The sequence below is a fragment of the Triturus cristatus genome, chromosome 4_1 (assembly GCF_964204655.1).
Source record: "Triturus cristatus chromosome 4_1, aTriCri1.1, whole genome shotgun sequence".
NCBI lineage: Eukaryota > Metazoa > Chordata > Amphibia > Caudata > Salamandridae > Triturus > Triturus cristatus.
Window position 1 is genome coordinate 579,513,265 of NC_140585.1, and position 25,717 is coordinate 579,538,981.

The 25,717-nt window shown below is 42.0% G+C and overlaps 1 protein-coding gene across 2 annotated transcripts in view; it reads right to left on the reverse strand.

Annotated features, from left to right (window-relative positions):
- Positions 1 to 25,717, reverse strand: part of SEMA3D (semaphorin 3D) — a 375,590-nt gene that overhangs the window by 131,998 nt on the left and 217,875 nt on the right. For both annotated transcript variants that reach the window (XM_085652905.1, XM_085652906.1), the window contains exons 9-11: positions 18,571 to 18,685; positions 7,561 to 7,630; positions 2,861 to 3,005 (exon numbers count right to left, since the gene is read on the reverse strand). In XM_085652905.1, coding sequence (XP_085509031.1) covers positions 2,861 to 3,005; positions 7,561 to 7,630; positions 18,571 to 18,685 — 330 coding nt within the window. The remainder of the gene's footprint in view (positions 1 to 2,860; positions 3,006 to 7,560; positions 7,631 to 18,570; positions 18,686 to 25,717) is intronic.

Consider the following 25,717-nt stretch of genomic DNA (forward strand, 5'->3'; position numbering starts at 1 on the left):
TTTCTCCACCTCTCTTGCTTCTTTCTGCACTTCTCTTGCTTCTTTCTGTACTGATCTCGCTTCTTTCTGCACCTCTCTTACAAATTTCTTTATCTTGCTTACCTCTTTCTGCACCTCTATTGCCTCTTTCTGTACCTCTGTTGCCTGTTTCTGCACCTCTCTTGCCTCTTTTGGCATCTCTGTTGCTTCTTTAGGCACTTATCTTGCCATTGTCTACTGTTCTCTTGACTCTTTCTGCGCCTCTTTTGATTCTTTCTGCACTTTTCTTGCCTCTTTCTGTACCCCTCTTGCCTCTTACTGTACCTCTTTAGGTTATTTCTGCTCTGCTCTTGCTTCTTTCTGCACCTCTGACTTAGAGTTAGTTTTAATCCCCCTGCTCTATGATGTACTGGGGCCTTACAGGGGAGGTCATGCAAATCACAGGGTACCCCAACCCATAGTGTACCCTAGTGTATGTAGGTGTTTTCACTGTATTCTAAGTGTCTTTCAGCATAGCACTGGCTCCAGGCCTGGTTAGTCAGAGTCAGTTACCACCAGTACCAGTCTGCAAAAAGTTGGGGGCACGGGATGACTTTGCAACACGGCCTCTTTCTGGACTTCTGTTGCCTCTTTCTGCTTTTCTGTTGCTTCTTTCTGCACCTTTTTTCCTCTTTCTGCACATGCCCCATCTCTGTAGGCATAGTTTAGAAATTAGCATTTAAAAAACCTTAGAAATCCACTGAAAACACCATAGGTTTCAGGGACGTTATAGTTAGAAATTAGCATTTAAAAACCCTTTGAAATTAACTGAAAAAAACATAGGGTTTCAGGGACATTATAGTCAGAAATGAGTATTTAAAAAATCTTTGAAATTCACTGAAAAAAACATAGGTTTCAGGACGTTATAGTTAGAAGTGAGCATTTAAAACACCTTTGAAATTCACTGAAAAAAACAGAGGTTTCAGGGATGTTATAGTGAGAAATTAGCATTTAAAAAACCTTAGAAATGTATGGAAAAAAACACAGGTTTCAGGGACGTTATAGTTAGTTGGACATTTCACTCGTACAAATATCCATTATAGTTAGTTGAGGTAACTATAACTCGCGCCCCCACAATGCACTGCTGATGACGTCACATATTACATCACTCATGACATGGTCAGTGACATCACTGATGACATCATTGATGACATGCTGATGACATCATCCATGTGAAACTCTGATGCACCTCCTCACACCCTAATATAACTTTTGATACACCCACTCTAAAATACAGGCTACCATTTTCGAAACCAAAGACACACCAACACCAGTTAGTACATACCCACTCACTGATTCCTAGGTCTACACACACATCTACTCATTCATCCATACAGTCACTCATGCTTGCAGTCACTCATCAATACAGCACTATCATATACACTCATACACCCATACAGACACTCACAAACCACCCTTTACCCATAGAGTTACTCACACACATAGTCAGTCATGCAAAGAATCAATCACACTCCCATTTACTCACCTACAAAATTATACACACACCACCTCACTTATTCATCAAATACTAACAAATACTTACTCTTATACAATCACTGACACAAGCACACACTCATCCATACAGGCACTCTCACAATCACTCACTCTCACATATAGTCATTTATATACTCCAACACTCACATATACTGCCTTTCACATATGTAGTTACTCACACATGTACCACTGAGACATCTAAACACTCACCAACACACCCATACAAACACTCACCCACCAATACAACACTTCACAGATGCACTCCTGAACCCATACCCCCAGTGAACCACCCACTCTCACATCATGCATAAGTCACCCACCCACACAGACACTCAGGCACTCATACATATACTCAGACAACCAATCAATAACCCATATAGACACTCATGTAGCCACTCACCAACCCATGCAGCTGCTTACACACCAACAGGCAGACTGATATATTCATACAGTTTAGTCACTAACCCATATGTTCAATAAGACATGTTTAATCACTCACTTATACAGTCAGTCACGCACCTATATAATGATTTTTTTTTTTTTTATGGAGCGCTAGTTCCTTTCAAGAACATGAACTGTTTGAGATTTGGAAGACAGTTATAGGGATCATGGTGTACTTGCAGACCACTATCCCTATGATTGAATTCACTGCAATTTGCAACCACTCTTTGCGATTCGAATAGTAGTACATCAACGTTTAGAATCAATTTAGATTAATACATGCCTAGTGTAACATAATTTCAAGAGATGGAATGGTCTGGAAGTTCACCTTTTTCTATTTGAAAGCATGTGTGTGCCTCCTAGCTTACACGTATCCCATCAGTCAGTCATGTTACACAGCGGGGCGCCAATAGATAAAAACATCAGTCACTGTAAAAACTAAGAAAAATGCAGTAGCCACAATGAAAGTTATTGTTGCTTTTTATGCTATTTCATAAATTGCAGATCTAGAGGGGTAGATTCATTAAAACATTTATGAGCATGTGAAGTAGTACTACAGGAATACTCATTTATGTATTCTTATTTTTTGTGTGAATATGCCCTGAAACCTCAAACTCTCTTTTTACATGCCCTAATTATCTTTGAATACCCACTAAACATTCTCATTTTGTTATCATGTTAGATGTTTGGGCCAATCACCAAGATATTCAAGAGTACATAAAAAGTGCTACATAAGTACTACTGTTCATTCTCCAAAATGCCTTTGTAAAATAGGTATTGTCTTAGGCAACAAATTGGCACAGACAATGTTTTCAGAAGAGGTGGAAAAATCAAACATGCAGCAAATGTGGTCATTTGAAACGTGCTTTCTTGGAGCAAGGCATGAAATGTGAAGCCTGTTACTTACTGTGCCAGGACGAGGGTATGGAATTCTGCCTTCATACTGGACCCATCGATGGTCTGGACTTTCTTTGTGTGCATAGGGGCCATTAAAAACAGCTCTGATATCAGCCATATTATAAACACACACAGCAGAGCCTTTAAATATTGAGCTGAAAAGTTGAATGAGACAACCTGGCTGTAATTTCAATGATAAATGTATGCAGACAGCAAATTAATAATTTTCATTGTACCGATTTTGACTATTACATCAATACAAAAATATGTCCCACTCATTACAAAGAATTGCTGATTCGATTACTTACTGAAATGGTATTCATTCAAATGTTCTAAAGTTTGTAAAATGTAATAGCAAACAAATAGTATGTCGAATATATAAAACATGAATGCAACTCTTTTTGTCTAGTGGATAGAAAGGTCAAAACTAATAGAAGCAATTGGTTCATTGCTGAATAAAGGTAGGACACATATTGAAATTGCAAATCTGTTTTCCAGATGTTCTGATCTAAGGAGTGATACCATGGATTTACAAGGAAATCCAGCTGCAGAACACATTACATCCCATTTGTGGTAACTATAATGATGTCAGTTTGGCGTGTTCTCATCTCACCTACTTCTCCATGTGACATTAAATACTGAGACTCCCATCCCTAGAGCGAAGCAGTCCTGAAATATTTCTGAAAATGCTATAATTCAAAGCTGTGGTCCTTACTTCAGAATCACTTGTACTTTGTCCAAATCACCTGATTTTCCTCAGTCTATATAATTCCTCTATTAGAAGTCTACATTTACTTCTTCTTTTTATCTAGCTTTTTGTCAAAAAGATTCTTGGAAAATAGATGTTTATTTATGTATTACAACTGTAACAGGTGTCAGCTGCTTTTCATAAGACAATAGACAATTATGTATAATGGTTTAATTCATTTGTTGACTGGTAGCCTGTATTTGTTTGTGCTTCTAATTGGCATTGAAACACATTATCAGCAAATTATCTAAGGTAATATGACAGGACCATTTCAGGGGGTAGTTCACAATGGTACCATCTCTAAACCTCTTGTTGATATCTAGAAAACATCACAGAAGTGTCCTGGAGTAATGTACACTCCTTGCGCCTTGAACCTAAGTCTTGTGTGAATCTGCATTGCACATAATGTGCAACAGCATGTTCAGTTTAAACAATTCCAGAGCTCTATCCTCATGTGGTTAAAAAAATAAAACAAATCTTTCTCTCCATGGATTAACACTAAGGGTAGGCAAAGATTTAAAGTTTGCCTCTAGAGTTAGCTGAGGTCAGAAAACTGTTTAATCCCCTCCCCCATCAGCAGCTCTCCATCAGTGACAATTCCCAGCTACAGGATGTGCCACCAGCAAAGGGTAGGACATACTGCAGCTGCAAAACTGTCCCAAATCGCCATACCACCAGGGAATATAAACATTATAGGGTAAGGAGGGAATGGCGAAGAAATCAGTTATGGGAAACTGCTTCAAATGATGGAACCTTGGTGTTGTTGATTGGGAAAGTACACAGGACTTTGGGCCTCATTTACAAAAAATGACGCTTCGTGGCGCAGCAAGCCATTTTGCTGCACCGAGCTGCTTCATTTTAAAAGCACAGAGATGCGTCCTATTAACAGCAATACGACACATCCCTGTGTTTTCCCCTGCACTGGTGCACAATTGGCTGCCATGCACCAGTGCAGGCACCCTTGGGTCATGTTGCAAGGATGCCTGTGTTGCGCAACTGATTGTTTTTTTTTTTGCAGGAAGGGACACCTTCCTGCATGAAAACAATCATTGATGGCATTTTCCTCTTTCTATCCATGCTTCAGAATGCACACTCATAGAATGTGGAAACAACGAGGAGAAATTAAAAATTATTTCTCCTCGTTGCGCCACTCTCACTCTTCTCCTGGGGAGGAGTAGGTTTTTGACGCATTCCTAGTTTTACAAAACTTTGTAAATCTGGGAATGTAGCAGGTTGCAAGGAACACCCACAGCAACACCCATGGAATGCCCCTTTCACACAGAGTAATGAGTAAAATGGACCCATAGTTACAAGGTTATGAAAAGTTGCGCATGGTAACTTTATGTGCCATTGTAAATATAGTCAGGCGACTGCGCCACCGGTGTGTCAAAAGCAGTGATGCCCTTAGACTGGAGACACGTGACTAGAGATTCATCTTCAGTTAACCCGCTGGCCTGAGCTGAAGCAGATATGGGCAATTTTTAGTTTGCTCTTGAGGCAGAAGATATTAGATGACTCAGCTAGATGCATTTGTGAATAAGAGGAAATATGAGAAAGCATGATGTTTATGTAACAATTATAATAACGGGAATAGTTGCAAATGCCCCCTATAGTCAAGTAGAGATATGTGCATACTTACGTTTGCAAACCCACTTCGGTGAGAAGTGTAACTGCAGCAGCACCACTGACTGTAACCCCAGTCAGATTACAATAGGAGGAAACGTACAGTTGTCTCAGTCTGCTTTGGTGTCAAATGGATTCAAAATGATTTTGTTGCAAAGAGTTCTTTCCTCAAATGATAATTTTAAAGGTAATTTAAACTTTTAATGTACATACTGATATCTTTGTAATGAATGATACCCAAGGACCATTAGTGACGTATTTGTAGTATTTGTAGGAACTGGATCAATAATGCTGTACGAGTTTTGGAAATTACTACGTTCTCCCCCATGAGTACAGCTTAGAAGGATGTCAAGAAAAGGTCAGAGAATGAAGCCATTCTGTCACCACTTGTTACAGATACCCTTGCATACCTAGCCCAAGAAGGAGAGGACATCAATGACATCCTAAAAACCACGTTCTCTGTGCAGTGTTGTTTTCTGGGTAGGTGGTTTAGTTCTCTTTATTCACACTTGAGTCTAATGTCACTAATGTCTAATGTACCTTAATGGGGACCCGAATAGCATTTTTAATGTGTAGATCTTGATTAGTGCACAATGAAATTACAATCTGAACTATTCCCGAGGGAACAGGAGTCTACTGTGAAACATCACATTCATTTCAAATCACTGAGCTCAATGTGTTCTAGGCAGAATAATTATTGCAGTTTCAGAACACACTTGAAATTATTTTTTTTGGCCTGCTTTACTTGCATTTTTACCCTTTGATAATGTACCTCACAAGAGCTCAGCTAAATAGATTTGATTGCATCTTTCTTCTACGTAGGCGCATTCCCATGCATCTCAGAATGCACATCCTACTTTACATGATTTCATAAATATATTTAATTTTTTATAACATTTTATCAATAACAAAATCCTAAGGGAAGCAGACAAATCTGCTCCGGGGTCATTTAAAAAACGAAGGGCAGAAAATAATGTCTTAATGTTAAAACTTGGAATCGTTTTTACCAAGTAAGTTTCCAATAGTATAATAGTATAAAAACATCTGATATCATTAGATTGGATTAAAAATCAAAATAAATTAAAAAATTTTCTCTTGATATCATACTACCAGCTGAGTGTCGATTTCTACTGGGAAGAGGTATTAAACTGTTGGGAATTAATTAAAAACACGCTACAGATAAGTCATAAGCCATTACAGCATGTTCGTCAAAATCAGGTATGTGTAGGAATAATAATCATGATAATAATAACAACAAAAATATTGTTTCACAACCACATTGTACTCCTTTTCGTTTTAGGATTGGAACACTGGGCAAGCCGTTTTCGAATGTGGTCACAAACACAATCAGTAACCATCTTGATTATATAAAACACGCATCCCATCATCCGCAGATGGCTCGTGATCGCACAGATAAAAGTATTGCAGGGTCAAAGTATGCATGGGCGCCTGCAGGTCACAAAAGATTCCTTTCACATGTGGAGCCTATTAACGTTTCATACTGTTTCCTATCATCTTCAATCATTGCATGGAGCCCATTGATGCTCTACTCACAGATAACAGCATCAAGATTCACCAATTTGCTGATGACACGCATGTCTACTTGAAAGTCTCCTCTGCTTCAGACATTCAAGGCCTCACACAATGCTTGCACTTCAACCAGAAATAGATATCCAGTTCCTACCTGAAGCGTAGCTCTCACAAAGAGAGAGTATTCAAGCCCTTATATTTTTGAAACTTGATAGTAGTAGTAATGACCTACTCAATGGTCTAAAAGACTTCACAAAGGCATTCCTTATGGGCATCCTACATGCCATAACACATCTCATCCAGGGCCTTAAGAAATCTGATCACCTTCCCTCATCCATCCTATGGCACTCCACTGGCTCTACTAGCCAGCCTCCACCATCTTCAAAAGCACATGCATTATTACAAAGCCATCATAGTCAGGACTCCCTCTTCCCTTGTTGACAAACCCACCATCTCTGGTGATTCTCTGCACATCTCCAGCCAGGACACCATCAGACTGCAGACTAAGAACTGTTAAACTGAAATAACTGTTCTTTTCAATATATGCACACAGAAACTGGAACAACATCCCTATGTCCGTCAAGAACGCCACAACAATGGTTTAAGTTAGGAAAGTTTTGAAGACTCACCTCTTTCAAGGACACTACATCAAATCCCTTTCCTCTCCTATTACTCCCACTTATATAAGCTAGCCTTTGACCCATGCACAGTGCTCCAATGTCTTTAGGCTGGGTTCACATACATACATATATGCATCATTATAAATCATTGTAAATAATTGTGAATGTATAATTCGAAGCATACAGTACCTTGTAGTTGTAAATATTCCATACACGACAGGGTTCTTTTCATCTTTGGTTGGAAGTAAGAATACATCTTCTGTGTAGAAAAAAATATATATTTAAACACCTTGTAAATGTACTTGTGATGAGTAAATCACAGTCACTGTAATGTGATGTGTTGTCCTTTTCTTTTTTTTTACTGCAAAGCACAGTTTTCATATCCCTTGTTTTTAAAAGTAGTATCTATGCCGCAAGCAAACATATGGAAAAGTTTTCAACTTCTTTGCTTGACTACATCAGCTGAAAATATTATCCAAAGACATAATGAAAGGAAAATATGTCAAACATGCATACTGATATGCATTTACTAATGGAAAAATAACTTACCAAGAACAATAGGATTTTTGAAGAAAAATGTATTTTACTTTGCTAGGATCTGACAAACAATTCTACATTTATGCTGATACTAAGCTATGTGCCTATTTGCAAAACTCCAATATTTGTTTCAGTTTCTTTTAAAAAGAAAGCATCACGAAAAACTAAGGATAGATAGTTGTAGATAGCTGTTGCTTTGTTCCTTCTTGACTAACAGTAAAGTAGAAATACCCTGTGAATTAGTCTAGTTTTAGAGTTAAAACTGCTTCAGGAGTTACTAATATGTCAGGTATACTGATTTAATTAGGCAGGCAGTGCATTTTTATGCACTACCCGCCACATTAATGAAGACGGTGAAAAGAGATCAGCAGTCAGACAACGTACAGCAATGAGGTGCACATAGTAAGGCATTTTATAAGTTTTCAGTGGCATGAAGTCTAAAGCAAAAATCACTCCTCACCAGAGCCACCGCCCTTATTTAGAGGTGGGTAAATGACAAGGGCCATTTACACCGCTGTTGCGTCACTTTTTGCGATGCTGCGGCAACATAAATAATGTGCCACATCGTGCTATATTCACAAGGCGACGCATCTAAGCAAATGTGTCACTTTGTAAACCAATGCACTACATTATACCTGCATCGGGTGAGTGTTTCCCTGCAATAAAAGGTCATAGAGGTGGCGCAGTGAAATCTATGAGATTTCAATGTGACACTTCTAGGACTCTAAGGCCTCAATATCCTATGCCTGCCTCACAGCAGGCGTAAGACTGACTCAGGTCCTGTCACATGGGGCTTGCCCCATGCAAGAGGACAAATTGCTAGAGTTGCGTCGGTTTTCAGCCACACCCCAGCAATGCGCCACTATGGTGCCCACAGATACGTCAGAAATACTGACGTATCTGTAACTCCTTGCGACAATGAGCACCATACATTAAATACGTTGCATCCATCCTGTCACAAGGAGGGTGCAGTAAAAACGATAGCATCACCATTTTCATGCAGTGATGCAACTGTTTTCATAAATAAGCCTGCTAGAAATGGGTGCCCTCGAACCACGGTGCAAGCAGTGGCATCGATGTCGGCGTGGAGCGACGTCGTCAGGGATACCAAGGCTGTGGCATCAAGACCAGGATGTACCTGTTGCCCATGGCTGTCTTGGGATCCAGTGGCCTCACAATGTCCATCCATCCCACTCGTACCACTTGCCTGGCAAGTTTGGCAAGACCTGCAATGTCCATCGACTGCCTTCGCATTTGGGGCCAGAAAAAGTGGGTGACAAGCCTGTCAAAGGTCTTGTCTCACCCCAAATGTCCTGACAAAGGCACCTTCGGGAACCAGACCCAGCAGGAAGGTCCTGAAGCACTGGGGTACCACGAGGGCACGGGCTGACCCAGGCTCGGCCAACTTAGGCTCACTATACAGGAGACCATTCTCCCAGTAGATTGTGTGTGATCCAGACTGATCACCAGCTGCCTGGTCTGCAGCCTGCCACCACAGACCCTCCAGAGAAGGGTGTTATTTCTGCTCCCTGCAGAAGTCCTCCCTGGTGGTACCACCTTCTTGCTGCCAATGAGTCAGCTCAGAGATGTCCCCCAGTTCAGCAACATGCTCCTGTGTAGGCACTGGGGCGTCCCCCTCAAGGTCGGCCCCCTTCCGGTCTGTGGGAACTTCAGGGGCCGGTGTCCTGCGTCCCCTGTCCTTTCTCTTGGCAGGGACCTGGGCCACTGTTTCAGGCTCCAGGTCCATCTGATCACCCTTTCTGGCCGTCATTGACCGAGTGGACACGCATGCCCATTCTGGCAATCCAAGTATCTCCAAGTGAGACCTGAGCTCAACATCCTTCCACAAGGACTGCTCCAGGTCGTTACCTAGCAGACAATCTACAGGCACGGTAGCACTCACAACCACCCTCAAGGGACCTGAGACCCCCCATTCAAAGGGAACCTGCAACACCATACACTGGTGCTCTCAATAGTCCACAGCAACTACCTGATGAAATGCCCCGGGGACTACCTGCTCTTCAGAGATCAGGTGACACTGGACTGTGGTCACACTGACTCTATTATCTCTGAGAGCCTCCACCCTTTTCATATTGATGGTCACCCAGGTGCTATGTTTCTTTGTGTTAGGGGGCACCTAGTTTCCTGGGACCATCTCACTGTCCCCTAGTGAGATGAGGGACATTTCTACAGGATCCCCACTTTTTACTGGACCTAAACTGATCCTTGTACTTTTCAGGGGTTAGTCCATACCTAGTGAGGTGAGCATCCTTCATGTCAGCATAGGTGAGGTTCTTCCCCTTACCCAAAGCTATCAGGGTATCCGTTGCTTTCTCTGGAAAGAGAGGCCATAACCCTGCCCCGCAATTCCTTTCAGGAACCAATTCATGTGAATGGACGACTCGTACCCTTGAAACCACCTCTGTATGTTATCCCCCTTCTTGTACTCTTCACCTACATTCATGGGGATGTGCACAATCCCATCTGCCTGCACTGAAGAGTTGCTGCCACAATCTGTTGCTAAATTTGCTGCTCAATTCCAGCTCCTCGATCCCACCCTCATGGTCTAATACCATCCTTTGTGCTTCCATCTTGAGCCTCTCAAGCTCTTTCTCCTGCCTCCTAACTGCCCTTCTGTCCTCCAGCTCCTCTGGGGACAAACCACTGCTACCTGGCCTGGAAGGACCCCCCTCCCAACAGCAAATCTTCCCTAGGATTGGGCTCCTCTGGCCCCCCACTAAGATCTTAAGACTGCTCACTGGCATGTCTGGCTGCTAACCAGGCCCTCAGTGCCTTTTGTTGCTCCTCCTTCCTGGTGAGGCCTCTGACTTGGAGTTTTAGGTTTCACAAATAGCTTTCAACTCCTTGACATTGTAGGCTCCAACCTGTCCTCCTGAAAGGCCACTTCCGTGGATGCAAGTGATGCTGCTGCAGTGTCAGGCATGATGCAGTAGGAAGTTAAAGTTCCAGAACAATAGGATCACAATAAATAGACCAAAAAACAGTATGTGGCACGTTATGGTCTGCGATATGGTAGTAGTGCACACCAATCACTGTAAATCAAGTGCAAACACAAGTCCTATCCTCACCGCTAAAAACCAATGTTAGGGTCCCTAGTTGGCAATGGTTTGCACCTTGTCCAAGAAGACACCCTTCCTTCTAGTCAGGATAAAAGATTTACACTTCTAAAATAACCCCTGCTCACCCCCTTGGTAGCTTGGCACGAGCAGTCAGACTTATCTTAGATGTAGTGCGTAAAGTATTTGCACATAACCAAAAGTAATATAGTGTAAGCTCTACAAAAGGACACCACACCAGTTTAGAAAAATATCCAATATTTTTATATACGTAAGACAAGATCAAAAACAATAAAAATCCACAATACAGTACTTAGAAATCTTCCATTATCAAAATAACCTTGAAATACAGTTCCTTGAAGTCGATAGCTCCGTCCGGGGCTATCACGGCATCAGTAACAAACAAATCCAAACAGTTCTTGCTGACCGCTGCATCGTGGGCCAGCTATGGTGTCTGGAAGACCCGCAAAACAGAAATGCAGAGCGTCAGCGACCTTTCCTTGAGCTTTCGAAACCACTGCGTCCACAGGCGTCGGTTCCAGAGGTCGGTACAGGAGTCGTAGGGCCCTCGAAGTCACACGAGTTGCAGATCAAACTCCTCGCGGATGAAGTCAGGAGCACTGGTGTCGGAAGGCGTCGGGGGCTGCGGTGGGAAGTACAGCGGTGTGGCGTGCAGTGTACTCAGGTTGTGGTGCGAGCAGCGGCTTGGTGGCAGCATCAGAAGGTTTAATCAGTGAGACCAGGGTCATGGTGCAAAGTGATGCGGTCGTCGTCGCTGTGCTGGCAGGTCACTGTGCAAGCAGCGGCAGCGGCGTTGCTGAAGGGCTGTTGTCAGCTGATGAACTGGACTTGATGGCGCAGGTGTCGGCAGGCCGAAGCTGCAGTGCGGGATGATGACGGTGCATTGTGTAACTTTACCAGCGGTGCCCTAGAACCACAGTGCAAGCAGCAGTGTCAATGTCGGTGTGGAGCAGCGTCGTCGAGGATACCAAGGTTAAAGCAGCCACATTTTAAGATGTTTTTTAAAACAAGAACAACTTTGAGTTACACAAATGAACAGAGGGGGTTTATTCCAGTGGTGCAGGGAGAGATAGGTAAATGCCTGGCCCCCGCAAATTGACATACGGATGTGCTGAGGCTGAAGGAGTTGAATTGTAGATCTTAGATTCCTATCAGGAAGGTATGGAATGAATCTACCCTGTAGTTATTTTGGGCCTGAGCCTGATAGAGATTTGTAGGTCAGACAGAAAAGTTTAAACAATGCTCTATCTCTAATGAGGAGCCTATAGAGGGCCCCTATTGTGGGAGCTGGTGTGTTCATGGAGGCAAGATGCTAACAATGCAGGCAGTTGTGTTTTGAACCACTTGCATTTTAGATACAAGAGATTTGTTTGCAGTGAGGAACAGGTTATTGCCATAATCTAACTCAGAGGAAGTCACTGAAAGATTTTCCAAAGGAGGAGCAGTTTGCCAAAGCAGGGGCTGCAGGCGGAGGTAATCTGTTATTTCATAGATAGAGTGTCATCTAAACGTATACCCAGATGCCTGGCTGTTCTGCTGGGCACAGGGGCGGGGCCAATTTCAGCTGACTACAAGTCAGTCGACCAATAGAGCTGGGCTTTGCCGAACAGAAGAATCTCTCTTTTGCCTCCAATGAATTGAAGACAATTTAGGAACATCCGGATGGCAATTTTCCTCATGCAGGCGAGAAATCGCTGTTTGACGTTCTCCGTGATGTACCCAAACAAGATATCCAATTGGCTGTTGTATGTATAGGGAAGTATGTCAAATCCACAGGGTTTGACTAACTGGGCTTGAGGGGGATACAAAGATGTTGAAAAGTATGGGGCTCAAGGAAGAGCCCTAAAGGACCCCCTTGTCCAAGTGAATTGTTTTAGATCAGTAGGTGCTGATGGAGGCTGTTTGGACCCTGTCTTATAGAAAATCTTTGAACCAGTCAAGGGAAATGCCCTGGATACCTATTTGGTAGAGACGCTGTATCAAGATGAAATGAGAGATGGTATCAAACGGTGCAGACAGGTCAAGCATAACCAGCATGATGGGGTTTCCTGCATCAAGGGATAGCCTGATAGTATCTACTACTAGTAGGGCAGTTTCTGTGCTGTTGGGAGGTCTGAAGCCTGATTGAGAAACTATAGTTCTCCAAAGAAGAGGCAAGCTGTTTCTTGACATAGGTCCCCAGAACTTTACTCAACATAGGGATGAGAGCTATGGGGTGATAGTTACAAGATTTGTTATGATCTGCATTAGGTTTTTAAAGATAGGCATAACATGTGCTGCTTTCCATAACCGCGGGATGGAAGTTAGGGTCAGAGGCTCATTACACAGGGATGTGATAGCTGGTGCAAGAAGAGAGGAGAGAGTAGCAATGAAAATGTGGGTGACAAAGATCAGAAAGGGATCCAGATCCAGTGGGCACGAAATATTTTACTAACAGAACCAGCAGTCGCCACAGGACACCGCATTGCCAGCCACATTCAACATGCTGATTTGCCCCCTAACAGCAGTCTGATTTCCAGAAAAACTGCTATGTCGCAATGTGGAGGTTTTCACCGGGACCAATGGCAAGCAGCACCCCACCGTCCTCAAGAGCTCCATCGGATCTAGCTGGCATGCTGCCCTTTCAATGAGACAATTCTTCCAGAAAAAAGACTAAGCCAAAAGGTGAACATTTAGCAGGAACCAACCAGGTCCCTGCAGCTGACTCACGCCCTATCGGTCTCGGTCTCAACTTTTAACTTTGACATGGTCTAGCGATACCTGGTACTTGCAGATGGCGCTTTGCACTTTTTGCTGCTAGAAAACTCTAAAAACTCCTAAAAAACATATCTCTGGTTTGCCTAGCCTGATATTTAGGCCACGGCTCAATACGGCGTGACCAAGACCTGCTGTATCTACTTCTGGGTTTGGAGCAAGCTCGTAGGCTTCCCTTTGCTGCCAATATTGTCACTCAGAACTCTGTTTTTCTGATTTGTCAAGGGCATGCACAGCCTAGCTTCTTTTGAACCTACGCAGCGGTCATTCATATACATTGTTTAGGAACTACTTTATTTTTTTTAAATGTGAGAGTCAGCCCGCTACACATTAGAAGTGCTGTTCTTTTAATTTGCGCCAAACTGATGGCGAGGCATGAGGCAGGTAATTGTATGGCACAGGTGACTTATACACAGTACCACTCACTATGGGAAAAATTGGATCTCTTAACAAGGAGCTTTACTGGCAACTTTCACTGCCGACCAGGCTGAGCCGTGCAGAACATTGTAGTAAGCTGAACAACTTCGGTAACTTCGCCGGTACCACCACTCGGAATACATCCACACTCCCAGTGCAAGTTTGGGCTGTGCTGTGGGGGTGCAGGCTGCCACCTTGGGTTCACAGAGACAGCGTTCAGGGCTCTTCTGCGGGTGTGGTTGCAATAAGCAAGCATGTAAGTGTTTTGGCCATCATGTTGGTGTGCTTGGCCACTGCCACAGCAGGTAAGCATTCTTGGAAGCTCACGGAAGCACCTGTGCCCTTCCTACTGTTATGCCTTCAGAAAACAGGGCTGTGCCCCGGCACATGCGGGCCTCCCTACAAAAGGAACCCCTAGCAGTCCATGACTAGTAGCCAGCTGTCCTGGCACTGTAGCTTTAAGGGGTGCATTGAGGTTGTTCTTTGTGTCTGTAATGTTTTTATTAAATTACCGTTAGAGCCTGCATTTTAGACACTCATGTTTTCACTATGTTAACTTGGTATGGGGATGAAGCTCTCCTAGCCACACTACATGCATGCATGTTTAAGTTGTTGGATTTGGCACCAATGACGTGGGTCTCCCTTCCATTTTTTTTGCTGTTGCCTCATCTGTTTTTGCTAGTCTACATGCTTTGGGCACTTTGACACTATTGTTCAGTGCCAAAGTGCAAGTGCTCCTGTTTGTAAATTGTTGTTATGGATTAGTGACTCCATGATTGTTTTTTTGATTTACTTGTCAGACCCTAGTACAGTGCACCGTGTGTGCACAGGGCCTGTAAATCAAATGCTGCTGGTGGGCTTGCAGCACTGATTGTGCCACCCACAGAAGCAGCCTGTAAAATGTGACTTAGGCCTGCCATTGCAGAGCCTGTGTGCAGTCTGGGACTGCCATGTCGACTTGGCAAGTGCCCACACTTGCCAGGGCACTTGCCAGTCCCCAAACCTTCCCTTTTCTGTATGTTAGACACCCCTAAGGTAGGCCCAAGGTACCCCTGTGGGCAGGGTGCATTGTATGTGAAAGGTAGGACATGCCCTGATGTGTGTGGCATGTCCTCATAGTAAAATACTGCCAATTTCGTTTTTCACCATTGCAAGGCTATCTGTTCCCATAGACCAGAATGGGCAGTTTGATTATAACATCTTATAAACATAACTGACTGTGGGAACAAGATGAGAAAATAAAGTTTAGTATGCCTGAACTTAGAATGTTAAAGTGCATCTGTTAGTGTGGGTGATTTTTACATTCTGTGTTTGAAAATACCACTTTTAGAAAGTAGGTATTTTCTTTCCTAATCATCCAGAGTGCCTCTGCTAGGTTTGTGTATTGCATGTCTGGCTTGTGAGTGACAAGGGCTGGAGGAGGGCAGCTGCTCCGGCAGTCTGATGAGTCAGGGCTGGGCTGAATGGACCTGGGTTGAATTTAAAGTAGGGGAGGAGATTTCCTTTCGCCTGCCTGGGCCAGGTCTGCTTTCAGCAATGCTGTCTACACCTCTTGCAAGGAAGTTGCACCAGTGAGGACAGAACTGGTGTTGGCTAGGTACAGACAAACTCTGCCTTCAGAGATCAAAGGATATGTGTGTGTATAAAAAGAGGGGCCCACACCCCAAACTTTTAGATCACTTCTGGGAATGAAGAGAAACCTTTGCCAAGGAGAAGAGACGGAGAATCTGAGGAGGAATACTGCCCCTGTGCTGTTTGCTGTCTGGGGTTGGCCTGCAGTGGCTGATTGCTGCCAAGGAAAAGAGAAAAAATACTTTGCTGCTTGCTTTGTCATCTTGATGAAGATCTCCAAAGGCTTAAAACTAAGCTTGCCTCCTGTTTTGAAGTCTCAGGGACACAAAGACTTCACTACCAGCTCCCCTGAATTTCCTTGCTGGGAATTCTAACCTGCCAAGAGGTGGCTGCTGCTTTTTAGGACCTCTAGAGACTGTTTGTCGCTGGGAGCTGGAAGATGGACACAATGAGGAAGAAGCGTGTTGCATCCGTACCGATTCCCTATGCATCGCTGAGCCATGGGGAAGAAGTGTGGTGCATCCACACTTGGTTCCCACACCTCGCCGAGCAACCAAGAAAATGTGCGCTGCATCCACACTGGGTCCAGACGCATCGCCGAGAAAACTGTCGCAGCACCTGCCATGTGGCTGCAAATAAGCATGCATCGTACCGGACCGCCGCATCGCATCGAGCCGCCATTTTGTTGCATCGCACCGGATCATCGTCACGCATTGAGGCGCCATTTTGATGCATCGTAACCGGAATGCAGTAAGAAATTGACGCATCCCCTCCTCTCCGGTAAGGACCAGACGCATCACCTCCCCCGAAGCAAGGAACTGACGCATCACCTTCCCTGCGCCCCTTTTGTTTGTTTTGCGTGGCGCATCAAAGGTACTTTGTGAGAAAAGTGTCACATTTACAACTTGCATTAAGCATTAAACTGAACAATTTCTACCATTTAAGAGCCTTACTTTTGATACAGTATTGTGGATTTTTGTAGTTTGGTCTTGTTTTGGTTTAGATAAAGATGACTTATTTTTCTAAACTGGTGTGGTGTTCATTTGTAGTGTTTTCACTGTATTACTGTATGCGTTCACAAATGCCTTACACACTGCCTCTGAGATAAGCCTGTCTGCTTGTGCCAAGCTACCAAGGGGGTGAGCAGGGGTTATTTCAGGACTGTATCCCCCTTACCCTGACTAGAAGCAAGGGTCCCTATTTAGACAAAGGTACCTACCTCTGCCAATTAGAGACCGCCATTTCTAACAGAAGTAATTAAAAAAAAGGCAGCTATGTGAAAGATCATATCAGGACTAAAAGACTCATGTTAATTAACTGCAAAGTCATTATTATCTGTTTTAAAATACAGCTCGGTTGCGACAATGGTAGTTCACGTGCCAACAGAGAATACATAGCCAAACCTTTTACAAATTAATATCTGTTCTGTTACTCCATTTGGTGTGATTGTAGTGAACGAAAACTACAACCCCCACAATGGATTGTTTTGCTAAATGAACGAACCGCGCTTCAGACACGGAATGAGCTGACAACCTGAGTGGGCCTCTCGGCTGTGCTTTAAAGTTAATCTCTACCGAGGAATACTTTCTCTTGCATGGACATCTTTTCAGGGACTGTAAATAAGGACCATCCTATTCCACCCCACCCTCAACTTACAGTACCCATTACCAACCCTCCTAGGTCCTTTTCAATAAACTAGATCAAAGCAGGCTAAAGACAGTATTTATGGTTGCACGAGTACTTCAATGGGTCACATGATCTCATTCATACTGCAAGCAACTCCCAATTAGACACAATCAAAAATGTATTTAAAAAAGTCCAGAGCCTGCTATTTTGCAGAGAAACAAGATATCAACACACACCTATGGTTAGATCAGAAGCAGAACTTTGATATTTCTAAACATCACACGTGTGCAAGGAATCCCGGAGAACAAAAGCATAAGGAGCAAACTCCCATAGCATTCTTGCAGCAGGAAACATTTGAATTAAAATACAGCTTTGGGTTTTTGCAGGGGTTGGCCAGTCATATGAAAGTGATTGCAGCACTCCATACTTAGTCCATTCAAGTAATATAAAAGCACGGTCTGATGTAAATATTGAAAATAGATGATTGAGCAGGAATAGAGACCAGTTTTATTCTTCACATGCAACTTCACCCAGAGATGCAGGACTTCATTCTGCCGTGGCATCACCAGTCATTCCCTTATATCTTCTAAGAGAAGAGTGTTTCTAGTTCAGAAGCTAAAGAGATATCTAAAGGTGCCTCATTTGGAAAGCACGGTAGCATACAGCACAGTATGTAGAGTATACCAAAATTAGCTGTGATATAAGGTTCTTAGAGTAGATAAACACTTTTACTACATTTTCTACCTTATTAACATTTTTATTCTGTGCATTATTCATCCCTTTAGGACTCAGAGGCACTGTCCATAAAATAATAGCGATGATCTCGGACAGCATACAATAGGGAATTAAACTAATAAGCATTGTTGTTAATCTGGTCCAAATAAAATAAAATAAATATGTGTGACCTATTTCTTAGAAAGAATAGGTTGAGATTTGTTTTAAAATATCCTGTAAGTTCTTTTCACCGCATCAAGGGGAAAGGCACTGGACTCACTTCTAACACATCTGCAGTGGGATATGGAGAGTCGAAAACTCGGTTGTACTTAAAATGAGTTACTGTTCCTTATAAATAAGCAATTCCATATTAATGATTGCACAAAGAACAGAATGTTACAACGTTTAATGACTGAGACTAAAACTAATGCAAAGCTTAGCTCTTTAAAAAAGCAATCGAGAAATCAATGAAATAACTTACGCAATTCATCAAAATATGTGTCACCCCCATCAGATCCCGGGATTGAGCAAACCAGTCTTGCTTTAAGAAACGTTGTCCATTTATTGATTAAACTGCGTTGGCCTCCGGCATCATTCTAAAATGACATAAACAAATAATATTTAGAATAAAGTAAACGTACATCTGTTTGTATTCATTTACTATCATTAGGTGTAGATACCTTACAAAAATACTGTAAAGTTTAAATTTGTTTTGCACCCTTTTTACTATGCTATGTATTCAACACACGTGCAGGTGAAATTCAAGACATAATATTTTATGGCACCATATTTTAGAAAAATACAAGAAAACATTGCTGGTTTTAGACAAAATTAAAGAGGAGCGTACATCATTATTGAGAAAAAGCAACATAAGGGAATATTACTTTAAAATACAATATAAAATGCCATCTTGAACGTATTACCAGCATGGAAGGGAGAGACACAATCTTGCATTCAATAATACAATAGTCATCTATATCTATGTTTACTTTATGTTGTTCACACATGTATAGAGTTAACTACCATTGTTAGAGGATTCCAGTGAATTCTGTTTCCAGATGCCCTTGTGTCCAGATCTGGAAACCTCATCAATTGATTTAGCCTTTCTGTTGATACATGGTTGTCTGAGTTAAGAATTGGTTTGGAAGCTGTCAGAAATGTGGTTATTAATTTGGGAGGGGTGGCCATGTCAACTCAATTAACCTACTCTGGTTAGGTCAAAACAAAATTTTGAGGGAATAGCTGCTCAACACCTGGTAGCTACGGCACTAGCAGCAGGCAATCTCAGATAAGTTTGTGCTGTGTTCAAGTAGTAACAACCTTTTTATGATAAAGCACCAAGAAAATATTGAGCACTAAGGAAAACAAACAGTTAGCTGTGGACCGGTGCCTATTCACAATTTCAGGCTGACTGCGATAGAGCACAGGTCAAATACTCTCAGCGGGACGTCCCAGTCAAAGGGTTGCCTTTAGACATAGTCTCCAGCTGCTGGAGATGGATTCTTCTGGCCAGTCCTGCAGCACTTAGCTCCAGGCTTCTGGGCACTAGGTCCCTCTACAACCAGGTCTCCTTCAGGTCCTAGTCTTCTCTAGTCAGCTGAAGCCTTTTGGAGTCTGGAATCTTTCTGATTTCTTTTGTCCATGACAATGGTAAATGCAACCACTTGACCGTGGAATAGCAGTTCCAGTCCATAGGTGCCAGCAGAATTCAGGGGTCCATTAGTCCTTGTGTGAGCCCTTCTTCCAGCAGGAGCCAGTAGTCACAAGTCAGGATATTTATTCCAGCGGGGCCTTTTTCTTCTGATGGAGTATTCCCAAGTCCAGGAAAGTTCTGAGGATGAGTTGGTGGCTGAGGTGTCAGGTTTATACTGTGCACTAGCTAGTGATTGGAGAACCTCTACTGCCAAATCTAAAGATTGTCATGCAGTTCCTCCACCTCTTTTTCCGGCACTTTCTCTTTGCCTGTAAACTAATCCAGTAGCCCCTGTTTCAGGGTGGCGAGACCCAGCGGTCAGCTCAAAGGCCTGTCTTTAGCTTCTTGACTATTCACCTGCCTGATAGGGTCTAAACTGGATTTCCCTCCTACTGTGGCAGAAGCCTAACTATCTAGGATGGTCTGGAGGCTGCATAGAAGACCACCTTAGCATCTCTTAGTCAAAAGAGGTAGTGCTAAAGCTGCCAACTGTTTCTGTTCACTGTTTGATAGTTACTCACTGCTAATTGGTCAGCAGGTAACTCCCAGTGGCCTTTCCTGGGACCAGAGGCAAGCCACGGTCCTCTAAGTAAAAGCTGTGAACTCTTCCACCAAAGGATGTGTATTCCAGCTTTGTGGGTGTGATGAGTGGCAGAACTGGTTTTAAGCCAGTTATGGCTCAGGCATCATTAGCACATTTTTACAAAGCTACTTTCCTGCTCTGATCTCGCCATTAGGTCAGATTTTAAAAACTAAGCAGGGAATACATTTGAAGCAATTTTCTAGCCCTTTCCTAAACAGAGATAAAAAATAAAAATTGTAATCTCACCAAGGCCTATTAGGGAAAGTCCAGGCCTACAAAGTGAAATAGCTTTTAGGTTATATTTCACTTGTGAGGGTACAGTAATTTAACTATGTAGTGTGCCCTGTTTTAATTATATGCACTATGCCGTTTGGGTTTACACAACACAGTTTGGGATGACTTACTAATATATATAAATAAAATAGGCTTTTCTACATGGCAAAGGAATTTATACCAGACTTTTATTTACTGCAGCGCATTTTAATTGCAGTTAAGCTGAAGCAATGTGGTGTAAGTACGCACTGCAGCTCTAATATGCCATTTAACATTCCATATCCCAGGTGGGCTTAAGTCACTATTTACAAAAGACTCTTAGGGAAGTTAGATAGGGCAAATAGAGATATTTAATGTACAGCACATATTTTTGAGGGAAAGCACAGACACTTTACTGCTGTTTAGCTGATGTACCATGAACAGAGTCCAAATGTCAGCACAAACAGGAGCCAGAAAAGGGTGCAAACTCTGGGTTGCCCTTGCAGAAAAAGATTTTGCTGCTGCAGCTTAGTGGTACAGTGACTTGTTTTATGTACTTGCTGATGTCTGAGTACAAACGTAAGGAAGATTATAAAGAGAAACACGCTGTCTGTAAATACCGCCTTAGCCCACCATTTATAGAGGGGGGGTTCTTTTATCTAGTGAATGTAAATAGGTCACAACACAGATTTATATTACTTGGGTTTCGCACTAACCTGATCCCTCTCATGCTAGGTTATCCGGAAAAAGCATATAATCATTCGGATTTAAGTGTATGCTCATGTGATCACTTTTCACTCCAAACTGAATTGCACCTAGTTATATTCTGCAGCCTATTCGAGAATGAAAGGAACGAGCACCTTAAACCAATTCTAAAGAAAAGGAACTTTAAACACTGTGGGTGGCACTATATTTTTTAAAATCACTATCTGACCCTTTGGTTTGCTACTCAGTAGCGTCATTCTTATGGGCCTGCATTAGGAAGAGGAAGTGGATGGCACGTAGACCAGTGAGATCGCTAAAGAATAATATAACTACATATACTTAGCACATGAAATGATCTTAACGATTTCAACGCATTAATGTCTTTATTCTAGAATCATTGCTGAAATATTTGTGATTTTAAAAACAACATTTTGTATAATTTTATGATGATGTATTTATTTGTGATTTTGTGATCATTTTTATCTTGATCGAATAAAGAGTGAATTGAAATTGAGTTGCTTTATGTCTTTGGAAATCCTCGTAGTGTATGGTCTGTCTTCGGGCTATCTGTGGGAGTGCTGAAAGATTTGTCTGTATTTTTTTCTGGATTGGGTGATTGGTTGTTGATTTCTCGGAGGCACTAAAGTGTTTTCTATCTTGAACTATCTGAGTGTTTCTAAAATGTATTTTGGTGATATGTAGAGTGCACTTGAGTTAATTGCTCTTTCTATGCTGTGGCTACCTTATTGTACACATGAGGTCATCAGGAGGTTCCTAGCATTTTTAGTAGGAAAAGGCAGCTTATAAGTGTGATTTCAAAGGAACTGTGTTGTAGAATTCTTCAGTGGAGATAGTATTTGTTGATGGGCACTGCACCAGCAACATTTCTTGGCATATCAGGGCTTTGTTGGATGTGCATAGGTATTTACAAATTGCACTCTAGGCTGCACAAGGCCATGCCAGAATTCATGTCATCTTACAGTATTTTTTGAGAGGTAGAAGTTGCAGGAATTACTAAAGGGCTTTGCCAAAATGGCGAGCCATCTACAAGCCACGAATACATGATTGCCAGTGCCTTAAATATGGTAAAGATCATTTTAGTATCCCCAATTATTTTAATGTAGCATAAATGTGGCATATTAGAATTAAAAATTGTAAAAATAGGCATCTCATCCAGACAATCTGTACTGGATTCTATCGCTTTACCATGGAGAAATTGTCTCACAAATGAAAATTGTCAATTTACAAAGAATGCAACAACTTGTTTTTGATGGTGATAACTAGACTTGTCTGCTATGCCATCATTATTAGAATATTAATTTGAATATCTGCCCTTCTGCCTTTCATTCAATAAAACTTATTGGGTGGAATTAAGCTTCTGTAAGTTTGTTGTCATAGGTTATTGGATCTGGCACTCTCGCAGGGTCACCCAAAACGTTTGCCTTATTTTGCCTTCATGTGGCTTACACCTAATTGCCACATCAGGTCACATTCTCTTAGGGCCATTTAAATACCTGCTTATTTCATATATGTACATTAAGTAAAAAGTGAAATATATAATAATATATGAATAATTAGACTAACGAGCACAAGTTCATATACTATATCCACACACAAATCTTTTCATGTCGGTTTTGCTTAAACGAATTACAATTGCACTTAAAAACAGAATGTCCCGTTTGTGACATTAAACAAACTTTGTGTATCTTCAGTGAACTCTGTCTGAATGACCTTTCAGTCTCTGCCACAGGGATTCAAGGGAAACAAAACAAACACTTAGCAATCAATCTGCATTCCGAAGGGCTGAAACAGTGCTATTGTTGGAGCATCCGAACCTCCATTGATTAATCTGAATTGTAAATGACAAAAAGACAAAGCCTTAATTGGTTTTCGAAATTTGTATTGATCAGATACACAATCAGAGGAGTGTCTCTGCCGAGAAGATTCATATAAATGGCATACAACGATGGGCATTTTTAAAGCTATTATTTAATTGTTCACTTTGAGTTTTTGTAAGTGATGTTTCACAAGAATTAAAAGCAGGGACATATTCAGAGACAGTTTTCGTCCAGGATAAGCACAGTGACTGAGGTCATTACTCAGCCTGGACAAACATGCCACGCCTGAAAAACAAAGGTCTTTGAAAACCTCATTGCAAACCAAGTGCACAATATAGGCCCTTAGAATTATGAATTCAAAATTCCAGTTTCACATAAATATGCTGATTGGAATATTAAAATTCTAAAGTACATTTTCGGAGGTGGAAGTCGACCAGAGGGACAGATTTTCCACTGTTGTAAATTTGGGGTTCAGTGTGGGAAAAGGGTAGTGATGAGAGGGTGCTCATGTAAAATTCACAGACTATCCACACAACAGTTGGCGTGTGGATATTTGCATGTCCACTCCCACCTGTGAAACACACTGGTGTAACTGGTGGTGAGCAGGGAACAAGTCTGGGTTTCTGCGAGAATAAAAGGAACGTCTTCCTCAATTGAGCAAATTATTTTCCTTAGGTTGATAAAAGAATGAGAAAAAAAAATTAAGGGCCCCAGGTATATAGATGTCAATTTACTTGTGTATATTCATGTTTTTCATTTCCCAAAATGTGAATTCGTACTGGTGAATGTATGTCCTCACACATAATATTAAACTTAACTTTATTTATTCATGTAGAATTGGGAATTTGCAGTAATCTTACAAATTAATGACTGTTACACTGTAACATTACAAGTTGACAATTTGCTAGCATGGGAGAGATGAGGGCATTATATGGGGGTAATACTGCTTAACTCAGAGCGAAACTTATGAACTCGTGAGTTTGCAGACATTAACTAATTTCTAACAAGCACATACGCACCCTGAACACAATCAGAGATTTCCTACTGTGAAGCGTGGGTGTAAACCTGTACTCAGGTTCAGAAAGGCAGAAAATATCTCCCAAATGAGTGGGTTGCTGAAGAAGGGGATCTCCAATGGATACAACTATTTTCCACCTTTCAACTTTCTTTGAGGAAAGGGCCTTGACTGTTCAAATTCGTGTATTTGTCTACCTTACTGCAAGTTGCCCACCATGAGTAAATTGTGGCGATTATCACTACTCTTAGAATTATACATCTATTGTGGATATTCAGGTGTACCTTAGTGAGATTTACAAATATTGAAAGACAGCCATCTGCTTGAAAAGTAAAGATTTCCATTTTTTTAAAGAAGGATTTTTTAAAAATGGTGCTTATAATTCTTTTGATTCGTTTTTAGTGGGTAGTTCTAGGTTACAGCCTTCACAGCTAAGCGCAGGGTTATCATCACCAAGGTGCACAGTTTGAATTAGAAATAAATTAATTATGCCTTGCAAGGTTTAAAGAGCTGACAAGGTACTTATATAATCTATACCAGTGTTACAGGTGGTTACGATGTCCAGATCACACGCCCCATGTATTTTAAATTATATTGGTCAAAGGTGAAATAACAAGGGGGCAACAGAGATGCATGAAGATTCTTGTTCTGGTCTGGCAGCAGATGACAACTGCTGAGCCCTCAAAAAGTTACATTAAATGAATACTAAAGGAAGGCAAGTGATAGAGATGAAATGGAATGGCACGTGAAGGGGAAGCAATGGAGGAGGTGTGTATTTGATGTGGGGTTAGCAGCACAGGGTTGAGAGTAAAAAACAACGTATGAAGTTTCATGGAGCGCTTTACAAAAACAAGCATTGGCATAGCCAATAGGTCTCATCTTTTGAATCTTATAAGTGTTTAGTCAGAGCTATTGGCTTTGCCAGTGTATTTAAGCTATGTTGTAGGGTAGTGTGGCTGTTGTGCAGCATGTTGCAAAGTTATCATAAAAAGTGTTATAAGCATTTTTGTTACCTTATACATAATTATAGCAGAAAACATATAAATCACCATGTATTATTAGTATGGTGCAGGTCCGGAAATGGTACTCATTATCTTGAATAAACAGGAATCAAAACGATATGCATCATAGTATGGGGGCATGCAATGCAGCAGTTTAGGGAATAAGAACACGTGAATCATAATGCATATATCACCATAAAAACACAGGCCATAGCGCTCTTGCGCTTCTATTATACCCTTTGCGGTACCCAATAACCCATGTAGACCGCAAAAGCATCTGGGCACCTCCTACACGGATTGTAGTAGTTACTGAGTCCCAAAATGATGACGCGGGGCCTCAGTGGAGGACTCACCAGTCATGTATCCACGAGACCTAGCGTCTCAAGTGCCCCAGGGTATGGCCTATAGAGGCATGGCCACAGCACAGTGGGTGGGTGGGGGGAGAGCACAGACACTGAAAATCTCCGAGGTACAAGTTAGCCACATGCAGCTGCCCGCGAGCGTGCACGGCAGTGGCAGGAGTTGCAGGAATAATGGTCGG